We start from the raw sequence: 12,252 nt of genomic DNA, 5'->3' as shown, positions 1-12,252 counted from the left end.
GATTTAGTTTGATCATTAACAACAAAATAACCACGAAAAACACAGCTTGATGGGTCTGGGACACAATGTGCTCATCACATATGTGAAATTACAGGACGAGAGAGAGAGAGAGAGAGAGAGAGAGAGAGAGAGAGAGAGAGAGAGAGAGAGAGAGAGAGAGAGAGAGAGAGAGAGAGAGAGAGAGAGAGAGAGAGAGAGAATCGAAGCACACCAGATTTCAAAATATTGGATATTTTGATTATGAAATTTGTGTTCAGTTTTTCAGGTAGTCTATTTGTAGCCAAATCATGCAAATCACTGTTAACCGTACATTGCTTGTAGGGAACAGTGTTGCATGTCCTCTCGTGTGTTGTTGACATTCGAGAGAATTCCAGTGGGAAGCAAACGTTTTTCCGTTTTTTTTTTTTTTAACTGTTGCCTACAGGAGGTACAGTAGACATACTAGAACCTGAAATATATTGCAATATTACTTACAGTGAACAAAATATGAAACAAATAAAAGCACAATATCACTGCATCTTTGTATACAGTTAATGCCTATACGTCATGCAATTGTATTCACTTTCATATCTCCACATCCATGACTTCATGGATAATGCTGACTGCAAACTTTTGCTAATCACCACAGAACCAATCTTTTGCAATTATACTTTTGGCCAATAGGGAGATTCCCTCCAAACAATATCATCAGTGCACCTCAAATTCGGCAAGTTGCAGTCAAATCATGGCATGTGGCCTTCTGATGGTGGTGATGCAAAAGTGTGGCCCTTCTTATTATGAAAGTTGCCTGTTCTGAACATTCTTGTTGCAAGCCTACAATTCTCTCTAGCTGTTACAGAATCATGAGCATTGTCAATCTGTGATCACTAGAGAATTTCAATTTTTCACTTCTTACTGTAACAACTTTTCAACAAAACTGAACTGAAATTGAACTGCAGCATGGCATTTGTGAACTGTATGAAATGCCCATGGTACAATGTTAACTGTATTTAGGGAATTGCACGTCTCTAAAGAAAGAATGAACAAAACCTATAATCCAAACCCTTTCATCTCAACACATCTCACCCCTTTGCAAAACCATGAGTGGATTACGCATCATTGGAATAGGCCGATGTTGGCATGACCAGAGATAAACCCTGAGCAAAATGTAGAAATCTAGATGTCTCTAGGACTAAATATGTCTTTTTTTAACATTTAATAACTAATATAAGTCCTCGCTTGACATGTCATTAAAATAGACATTTTAACCACCGGTACACCTTTTGGAGTGCCTTGGTGCAGAAAAGTTTTTTTTTCTTTTCAACTAACTTTGGACAAATAATAATATGTAACATTAACATTTTCCAGACAGCGGGAACTTAGTATTGCATGAGAGTAGGCCTACCATCATAACAACAATGGCATGCAATCATCAGTGGCCATTTTCCTCTCGCTGACAAACATCCATTATTCAAACATGTTCACGCTGCCACCGGAGAAACCTGTGAGACCTACAAGCAGGTGAATTCAGCTGATAACAGGCAGGCTTTGTCACGGCTCAATGCCCCCCGCTGATGCCCAGTCACGGCCATGTGCCCATTGATTTCTGCATCAACACGTTCAGACGCTGTCCAGGGCCCAGGGGTGAATTTCTCGAAACCATAGTGGCTAACTATGTTAGCTACTTTGTTGGTTGCTATGCAAATCCCCATTGGCAACTACGCAAGTTGCTGACTGGCTAGCAACTACACTTTCGAGAAACGCACCCCAGGTTTGGCACATGGAGAATCCAGGTGCTAAGAAGGTTTCTGTGTATTTCTGTATGTGAGTGTGGTGGTGGTGGTGGTGGAGGGTGTCCCTGCATCAACACGTTCACACCACACTGGCCATGGTTTGGCACATGGACCACCCAGGTAATACGGAGATTGGAGTGTGTAGGGGTGGGGGGCAAGAGTAAGCAGGTGTGGCTCGGGGCCAGGTGGGTTCTGATGTGGGGGTGGATGGTGGAGAGGGAGGAGTCCTTGTTGCCTGGCTTGAACGAACCAGTTTGGTTCAGTCAAAGTTACAGTCACACACATACACACACACACGCACACGCACACACACACGCACGCACGCACGCACGCACGCACGCACGCACGCACGCACGCACGCACGCACGCACGCACGCACACACGCACGCACACACACACACACACACACACACACACACACACACACACACACACACACACACACACCTGCATAATGCATGCTTCATCACATTAATTATGCATAAACAATGCAGTGTTATGGATCATCTGCCATAATCTACTGATTCCTGTGAGAACACACACCAGGGGAGTTTGAGAACAGGAAGCTTTGTTTGAGCCTTTGCTTCATAGCGTGAGACGGAGACTTACTCTTCCAAGGAATCCAATGGACATTGTACTAGGCAGAGAGACTATGGACACCCCTGGACACTTTATGGACGCTTGTCTTGGCTTCTATGTGGCACTTAGCTAAGGCACATGTGAACACTGTGGACACTTTATATTTTGGTGTGTGTGTGTGTGTGTGTGTGTGTGTGTGTGTGTGTGTGTGTGTGTGTGTGTGTGTGTGTGTGTGTGTGTGTGTGTGTGTGTGTGTGTGTGTGTGTGTGTGTGTGTGTGTGTGTGTGTGTGTGTGTGTGTGTGTGTGTGTGAGAGAGAGAGAGAGAGAGATGCCTTGGCAAAATGTATGCAACAGTGAGCTATATATATAAATATGTGTGTTATGTCTTGTGGGCAATGTCTTTATTTATGTGTGTTTGCTACTTGACACCTTCATTTCCCCCTGGGATCAATAAACGATACTCTACTCTACTCTGTCGCATACACCGCAACACAGAGGCAAATGTGTTGTCTCTAGAGCAGGGCCGAGCACTGGTATTATGACTGGCGGTGTCAGAGGCCCCCCTCCTCCCACTGCTCTACAGGTAAAGCCAGTCTCCCACTGAGAGACAGAGAACATCTTAATCTCTGCAGTCTTGTGCCTATCCAACCCCTGTCAACTCATGGCAAAGCAGTCATGGGGTGGGAGCCTGTAGCTTGAGCGCGTCATTTCATTTCAGTGGTCATGGTGAGAAAGTTTGAAACACACCGTTATAACTGAAGCTTATAGAAGAATACCAGTCTAGGCCTACTGTCAAGTGCCGATAATGTTTTTTTTTTCTATAATTAGATTATCTGAATTCTTAGGGGGAAATTGTCCCGTAGCATAGGCCTAGGCTATATGCAAACGTAGCCTAGGCTACTTGATCTAGTATTCTGGGCTGCACTCAGAGTTCGGAGCGCGATTGTCCTCTGAGTTCGTCCTGACGATGGTTGGGCAAGGGGTCTATCATAGAACTAATAGGCCTTACATTGTATTATTTCTATGGTTGCACTCTCTAATATTTTCAAAATAAAAGCATCACAGTTTACATTTATGTGACAGCAAATACCAGTTTGAAAATAATAAACCATTCACTAATAAGATACAGAGCAATAACCTCATATGCTAATTGCTAGCCACTGTAGAATTTCAATTCAAAATAAAAAAGAGAGACGAGTTCCTAGATGAGCTCTTCATTTGAAATATGTGGAAAATATAAAGGCAACATGCAACTTTCTCCCTTTAGTGGTGGATCCTCTTCATGTAAGTCCATCCTAGGAGACCTCTCTCAGATTGGGAAACAACCGGATACAACACCACACAGAAGGACACCCAGAAAGAGAAAATCATTGGTGATTGGTGCATAGCGACTTTGGCACCTGGGCACTTTGGACATTTTTCGAGTTGTTGAACCTTGTGTGTGTGTGTGTGTGTGTGTGTGTGTGTGTGTGTGTGTGTGTGTGTGTGTGTGTGTGTGTGTGTGTGTGTGTGTGTGTGTGTGTGTCTGTGTGTCTGTGTGTCTGTGTGTGAGTGTGAGCGGGAGTGTGAGTGTGAGTGGGAGAGAGAGATATGACTTTGTGAATATATGAAGAGTTCAGATGCAAAACCCCCTAACTCCATTTCTGAAGACCTGCACTTCTATATTTTTAGAGAACGCCGTTGTTGGTTTGGTTTACATTTATGTACTTGATAATACATATAAATAGTTATGTTACATACATAAAATAAAATAATATGCAATTTTGATAGCTTTATATTAAATAAAAATGAATCAAGATTATTTTTTGCAATGGCACTTAGGGGGTTTTGCATCTGAACTCTTCATATGTAGGCCTATGTTTGGTAAATAGGCCTACATGTGCAATGTTGTGTGTAATGTATTTGTGTCTTCATCTGTATTTATGGATAAATGCTACTGGACACCTTAATTAATCTGGATGAATAAATGATACTCTACTCTACTCTCTACAAGGATGATTATTCCTCATTGAAACACTTTCATGTGAAATGAAATGGCCGAATGAAATGGCACAATGAAATAAATGACCAGTGCAGAAAAGGTGTGCAGAAGAAAGGTGCGTGTGTGTGTTCCGTCTATTACTAGGAGGAGTTTAACCCATTTTAGCCTAAGCCATTTTTGGGAAAAGGTACCCTCTCCCTATCTGTGTGTGTTTTGCTTAACAAAGGGACAGCATTTAAAACAAATGCAAAATATCCAAGATTATAGCCATAAGGTTAATTGCCATCTCATTTGTTTTGGGCTGTCTAGAATGTTCAACGCTTGTTTGTTTAATGTTTTAATGAATTTTAAAGTTGTGCCATTAGCTGATGTCCAACTGGTTAAACAGTAAGACATAGCCTATGTGGCATGATTGTTGCAATAAATAGCTGACTCATTCCTGATATCTGAATTATTCCTAGGTTGTGTAGCCTAATTGTTAGTCTAATTATAGGGCCTAATAGTAGGCTAATAATAATAATAACAGCAACAACACAATAATAACAACATACACAAACACATATGATGTATGATGATGCATTATTATTAGGCCTATTATAATTATTTATTATTAGGCTATTATTATTATTATTATTATTATTATTATTATTATTAGCCTATTATTATTATTATTATTATTATTATTATTATTATTATTATTATTATTATTATTATTAATTAGTCTAATTATATATAAATATATGTATAAATGATACTCTAGAGTCTACTCTACTAATTATTTGCCCCAGACTGCATCCAAGGCCAATGGATTTTGGAATCATATGGTACCAATGATACAGTAAGTATAAGTATGTAGACCTCCTTGTATGGTACTGGACAGAGATTGTAAGTACTGGATATTGTGACGTCATCGCGACATTATTTTCACAAAATATGCCGCCATGGAAACAAGTTAACATTCTACTTTGCACACACACATTCTTGGACTGCGATTTTGGAAAGCGTTTTGAATTGAGATTTAGCGACACTGATTTATTCAGATATGTATCTTTTGAGACATCTGTTTGACTGAATGGTGAGTAAAATATCTTAAAGTAGGCCTAATCTATTTGAAATGTGAACAAAAAATCTTTCTTTCAATGTTTGTATCATATCGTTTTCACGAAGTTCAAAACTTAAAATAGGCCTAGCTGAAAGTAGGGAGTTGAAATGGCGACGCGGGAAATGAGGGGTGGGCATCACCAGAGGCTGAACTCTGTAGCCCAGGGGTGTGGAACCTTTTTCATTCGAGGGGCCACTTCAAATTCATCCGAGGGCCGTAGGCTATGAACACAAACCAGGAGCCCCCCCTGGACCGCAAATGGCCCTCGAGACATAGGTTCCTCACCACTGCTGTAGCCCATGATGATCTCTTTCCCGGGCGCCATTCAGACATACCGCCATTCTGACATTGACGTTCAATTGTCTGAATGGCGGTATCGATTTTTGCGTGCGTCACTCGGAGAAAACGCAGATTTCAGCACCACGCACGTGGACAGCTTCGGGCACACCGTTGAAGGTGTAAGCTCGCGTCACTCGGAGCAAACGCATTGTTCTATTTCAGCACCACGCACGTGGAGCGCTCTGTCACTCCGTTTAGCCTAGGTGTAAGCTCGCGCGTGGACAGCTCCCCTCAAGAGTAACGTGGTGTCGGAATGGAGGTATGATTGTGGAGGTGTGTCGGAATAGCAGTAGGCTGTGTGGGAATGTCGGTTGCCCCCCGTTTAGTTGACGTTTGTCGGAAGAGCCTTTGGCCAGGAAAGGTGTCTACAAAAATGCATTAATCCCCATAGCTTTAGCCTACACACTCATTCCTCAAAGAACTCACACAAATAACACACACACACACACACACACACACACACACACACACACACACACACACACACAAACACACACACACACACACATCCAAGCCTTCAGTCAAAAGACACTTTTCTAGTATGGCAACATATTAGACAACAAACCTTTTTGAATCTTTGAATTATATTTGATGGGCTAAAATACTGTGTTGTTGATCAATAACACTTCATCCGCTGAATTTCTTTCAACAGGTAGGTAACCTGTTACCTTTGTGGTGGTTGGTGACCGTGACCAAAACAGTTGCCTACTACCGCTTGATTGGAAAGGGTTCGCTCTGCTGGGGCCCAGCCAAAACGGGTGAAAAACATGAGGAAACGAACCAAAAGATGGCGTAAAACGCCTTCATCGGTAACTGTGCGCATGATCCCCTACACAGTACCCTCTCTTCAGGTGATGGGAGGCCTTAGGATGAAACGGACAAATGCCCAAGAAGTACAGGGGCCACCAGAGGAGACCCACAACGGCCAGGGTCAAGGCGACGCCTCCCGCAGATGTCCCATGCTGTGTCCAACTCTGACCATTCAACACCAGGAGATGGCTGCCTTCTTCAGGCTATTTGGTGAGGAAAGTCAACACATTATTGGTTGACTGTTGATGAGTTGAGTTATTTTTTTCTTGTTATTAAATAGTTGGATATTTCTTTGCCAGATGATTATTTTATTCTGGATTTCCTGTGGATGGATTCTTGCTGTAAAATCACAGACAAGGTAATAACTGATCTTGAAGTTACCTGAAGTAAATTCAGTCAGTAAGCATATTGTACTTCATCATACAAAAGTTCTTATTGTCATGTTGTCCTTCCCTTTCTGTGCAGTACTTGCTGGCAATGACGTTTGTCTACTTCAGAAGGGCCTGTTTCAGCATAGTTGAATACAACAGGGAAAACTTTTTCATAGCACTGTAAGTACACACATCCATTGATTCATACTGCTTTATGAAGGAAAATGCTGCATCTACAACTACTTATTAACAGACATTGCAACTGAGAAATGTCCCGCTGCTCAGTAAAATATGTTGTAGGTATGGTATGCTTTTCTATTGTACTTTCATAATCTGTTTGTTTGACTTGTTTTGTTTTGTTTGGTTTTATTTGAATTGTCTCTTTGTTGTTGGCCAAGATTGTAGGGCGTAATATTATTTTTGGCTTTAAACTATTTTCTACACATTTAAATGTGCTATACTGTACAAATGAAAAATGACTTGACTTCATCAATCTTCAAAACTGTGCTGAAATAAGAGCACTGAGAGACTAAAATGCTGTGTCCTAGCATTCACCAAACATTTGTTCTCTGCAGTTACCTGGCCAACAACATGGAGGAAGAAGAGGATAGCGAGTATGAGATCTTCCCCTGGGCCCTGGGCGAGAACTGGAGGGAGCAGTCCCCCGCTTTCCTGCAGCAGAGGGACAGGCTGTGGGCTCGCATGGACTACAGGGCGGCCGTCAGTCGCCAGTGTTGTGAAGAGGTGATGAGCATCGTGCCGTCCCACTTCATCTGGCAGCGTGTGCGTGCGGAGCACCACAGCGGGGCCCAGCGTGTCTACCCTGACCAAGACGAGGTACAGCCCCGCGGACCCACGGCCAGTCTCCCCCAACCCTGCTCCCTCTGCGCTAACTATGCCGTCCGCAACGCCTCCTCAACGTCCCCTGCAGCCGCAGGGGGAGCCATGGCACGTGAGGAAGAGCATGATCACACCATGGACACACATGGTGAAGAATTAATATTTCTTTCGATAACATTTCAGTGTATGCTCTGATACAAATGTGGTCGCGCAAAATATTTTACTTTGCCATTTCAGGTCCCTATATTTATTTTTTTGCTTGAATTTATTTGTTTAGTAAATATATCTTTGTGTAACAAAAACTATTGAAATATTCTTTGTTTTACACTTGAGCTTAGTTTTTTAACCAGGTAATGGGATAAAATAAGCACGGTTTAAGTATTACGTTTTCAAAATCAAAAAGTATGCATACATTCCAAGTATCTAATTTATCATTTATTATTATAATTCATTTGTTGTTACTTGCTTATTATATATTACGTATATTGTTTTTTGTGACCCCAAACATTTCAACTCAGTGCCTTGTTTGACTGTCAAGAATTCTGTGTGTGAGGTTCAACGTTCTCTCATCTGTGTGCAGTGGAAAATGTGTGAATCTCTCGGCAGTGTTACATATGTGTGTGTGTGCTCTGTTAACATCTGCATGTAGACATACAGTAGAACCATCCCCAATAATGAAGAGGCTGATGATACAGCCAAATTCTGTGTGCTGTTGGCATCTGTTTGATGTTCTGAAAGATGTCTGGTCTGATGCAATATGCAATAGATATATCTTTCCCATTCCTCCAATTTGGTGAATAAGTCCCACTCGACTGACGATGAAACAGGCTTAATTGTGTTCAATTTGAAACGTGATTACAGACGTTGTTACTGGATGCCCGAGTGGCGATCTGGATGCGGTGCTGGAGATAAAGGCTCATTTGAGACAGCTGGAGCAGGAGTGGGAGAAGGTGGAGAAGGAGAAGGAGAAGGAGAAGACCATGGCCAACCACGAGAAGGATGAGCAGGAGCTGGAGATGAAGGCTCATTTGAGACAACTGGAGCACGAGTGGGAGGAGGTGGAGAAGGAGAGGGAGAGGGAGAAGGAGCAGGAGGAGGTGGAGAAGGAGAGGGAGAGGGAGGATGAGCAGGAGCTGGAGATAAAGGCTCATTTGAGACAACTGGAGCACGAGTGGGAGAAGGTGGAGAAGGAGAGGGAGAAGGAGCAGGAGTGGGAGGAGGTGGAGAAGAAGAGGGAGAGGGAGAAGGAGCAGGAGCTGGAGGAGACGAAGGCTCTGTTAAGACAGCTGGAGCAGGAGTGGGAAGAGGTGGAGAAGGAGAAGGAGAGGGAGAAGGAGCAGGAGGAGGTGGAGAAGGAGAAGGAGAGGGAGAAGGAGCAGGAGTGGGAGGAGGTGGAGAAGAAGAGGGAGAGGGAGAAGGAGCAGGAGCTGGAGGAGACGAAGGCTCTGTTGAGACAGCTGGAGCAGGAGTGGGAAGAGGTGGAGAAGGAGAAGGAGAAAAGCATGGCCAACCACGAGAGCCTGATGGTGGAGCACAAGAGCCAGACCCAGGCGCTGCTGGCGGTGAGACACATTTTCGTTATCTTTTCTTTGGCTGTGACAGTTTATGTCAATATTCTGTTTGTGTACAGCAGCATGCAGAAAATATGGTACATATGCAAACATATCTAATATTACCGTGTGTGCTTTCTTCTTCAGAGTACTGAACATGCGGCTGAGCCAGTCGTGGAGACTGAGATGGAGAAGATCAAGAAAGATGGCAGGAAGAAGAAAGTGAAGAAGAGCCGTACAGGATTCTGGAACCGCTTCCGGCGTATTATGTGTTGTGCCTCTGCATCAGAGGACAATTAAGCATTAAACCAATTCATCCACCCTCTCACAGGCAAGAAGCGTGCCATCAAACTATTTATTTATTGTCTCTCCACCCATGTTGTGTAGCCTACATGCTAAAATGTCCATGTGGCTTTGTGTATATAGGCCAAACAAAAAGAAACTTGAAATTAAGACTAGCCAAACACCAACGCTTCCATTAGGAATAACAACATGGAGTATGCCATTGCCAGACATTATAGAGACAGAAATCTTGGTTCTGCTTCCTTATTGAGATTTGTAGGGATAGAGAGAGTTATGCCTAATCCAAGAGGAGGGGATATAATAAAACAACTGCTAAAAAGGGAAGCATATTGGATCCACACTCTAAATACTGTTGAACCGTATGGATTGAATGAGAAAAAGGATTTGAGTGTTTTCTTGTGAATTGATGTGTGAATGATGTAACTATGGTATTTATCTTGCAATTGTGCACTTTATACTAAGAATTTGTACTGTCATTTTAGATGTTGTAGATAGGGAACTGTGTTGTTTTATTAATGGTCATTTACTGATATTAGGAAGCATTATATTTTGACTACTGTTGTGATACTTTAACTTAATGATGTGATATTGAATTTTTACCCTAATGATAAAGTGTTGATTGGAATTTGCACTATACTTTTCATGTTGGGATGCCCCTGCTTACTCGACAATTGTAGGATGCCTTGACCTGTACGGACTGATCCTGGAATGAACCTACTTTATACACCTGTATGAATGGGGTTGGTGTATATGCACAGACTGGTAGCAACTAGTCATGTGGTCATGTGATACCGTATTTGTACACCTGGGTAATGGGGGTTGGTAAAGAGCGAACCTGAAGACACACTGGGCGAAATGCGTTGTTCGCTACAAAAAATAAAGAGAAAAAAAAGAACAGTATCCAGTGTGCGGTGTTTAATGAACTTTTCATATTGACAATTAAGCCCCGTTGTTGACCAGAGACTTATTGCCTAGTAATCAAGGAGGACACTATATGACAGATTACCATCATGGACATAATTTTATCACAATCAGGATGAACTTTGACATTTCCATTAGCCTATATTATTGATATTATGCATAGTTCTCTACTTCGAATATCAAGAATAGTTCATGGCACAGAGACTTCCATCATAGACATTAATTTTATTTCAATCATGATGAAGTCAGTTCTATTCTTATCATGCATTATCATTATGCTCTGGATCAATGGGACTATGAGAGGCACCTAGTATGGTCATTATTTAATGAAAATCATGATTATTTTAATTATTAAACTGTTATTTTATTATTATTATTCACTGGCTTTCTCCCAAATCTGTTGAGCACCACCCACATATTCATCAAGTTATATTTCTAATTTTATTTGAATTGCTGAGTAGAACAATCAACAGAGCAATTAGAATTATTTCGCTCCAAGTTCAAAACTAAAGTAAAAGTGACCATTATGCACATTTGTAATGAATATTAATATCTGAACACTGCAATTGCAGAGTTCTTTTCCTACAAGAAACACTTAAGTGAAAGGGAACAAAGATTAAAGTTTTTAAAGAGATGTATTGTCTGGAGGTCATCTGAAACACTAGCCTGGGTCTACCCATACATCCTTTGATGTTGCACAAAAAGTCATGACAGCCACGTACGAACGTGTGTATGTCTGCAAGCATCTATCTTCATCTATCTTTCTATTTGCTCATGTATTTATGCAGTTGGTACTTGATATTCTACTGTCGTCAATAATCTGGATTTTTTTTTTCCAGGAGTCGTTTTCTGCTCTCTGTGAAGCAGTATTATTCAGTTGCCAAGCATGTCCTCTAAGTTTTACTAAGTTGAAGTAAAAACTCAAACCAGCTTCTGAGAAGAAAACCCTTACATACAGTATAAAAGTCAAATTTAAGATCTAGTGTCTCTATTCCACCTTTATTGTCAGTTAATCTCTGATACATAGGCCTACATTGCGAAACTGATCTTCACAAGCATGGGCATGTATTTACTCTATTTACTAAATGTGATGCTTGTAAGCCAAAACAAAAAAGGTTCCTTACTCTCTAATAAAGAATCATTATTGCATTTGTAACCTTTAAGCGTGATGGGAGAGTACATAGTCTTCTGTAGGCTACTAATGGCTGCGACCAGCAGGGAAGAGAAGCATACAAAAGGAGCCATGCTCTAGCTCGGGGTTGGGGAACCTTTTCCATTCGAAGGGCCACTTCAAATTCCTGTAAAAGTCCTCCGAGGGCTGCATTATGAACACAAACCAGGATTTCTCCCCGCACTTTAGGCCTATACTGAAGGCAGCCACCTTTAAAACAGACCCCACCTTCTATAGGTCCCCTGAATGTAACTTAATTGTATTGCAAATGTAATTTTTAAGATTCCTTTACAAAATATGTCAACTTTCATGTGAAGCTGCATTACATTAAAATTACATCGGGGGTGGGATAAAACAGCCTCAAGGGTCGCTAACGGCCCTCGAGACATAGGTTCCCCACCCCTGCTCTACCGGCATTCAATTCCTCAGTGTCATGTCATGGGCCGTGTAGGCTACTGTATCCCAACTCTGCACATTTTAATTGGACTGCGTTCAGCCAGGTTGCCGTCTCC

At 41.9% G+C, this 12,252-nt stretch overlaps 1 protein-coding gene across 2 annotated transcripts; it reads left to right on the top strand.

The window, feature by feature from the left end:
* Positions 1-5,312: 5,312 nt before the first annotated feature.
* On the top strand, positions 5,313-10,495 carry LOC134453705 (speedy protein A-like). 2 transcript variants are annotated; one of them, XM_063204487.1, is made up of 7 exons: positions 5,313-5,408; positions 6,427-6,794; positions 6,884-6,942; positions 7,050-7,135; positions 7,531-7,943; positions 8,657-9,357; positions 9,493-10,495. In XM_063204487.1, exons 2-7 carry the CDS (start codon positions 6,542-6,544, stop codon positions 9,643-9,645), a joined length of 1,665 nt encoding a protein of 554 aa, XP_063060557.1. In that variant the 5' UTR covers positions 5,313-5,408; positions 6,427-6,541; the 3' UTR covers positions 9,646-10,495. The 2 variants fall into 2 exon arrangements, with proteins under 2 accessions (XP_063060557.1, XP_063060558.1); XM_063204488.1 differs by lacking the exon at positions 5,313-5,408 and adding an exon at positions 5,958-6,033.
* Positions 10,496-12,252: the final 1,757 nt, after the last annotated feature.

This window comes from Engraulis encrasicolus, chromosome 8 (genome assembly GCF_034702125.1).
Source record: "Engraulis encrasicolus isolate BLACKSEA-1 chromosome 8, IST_EnEncr_1.0, whole genome shotgun sequence".
In the NCBI taxonomy this organism is placed as follows: Eukaryota; Metazoa; Chordata; class Actinopteri; order Clupeiformes; family Engraulidae; genus Engraulis; species Engraulis encrasicolus.
This window is presented reverse-complemented; position numbering and strand designations above follow the sequence as displayed.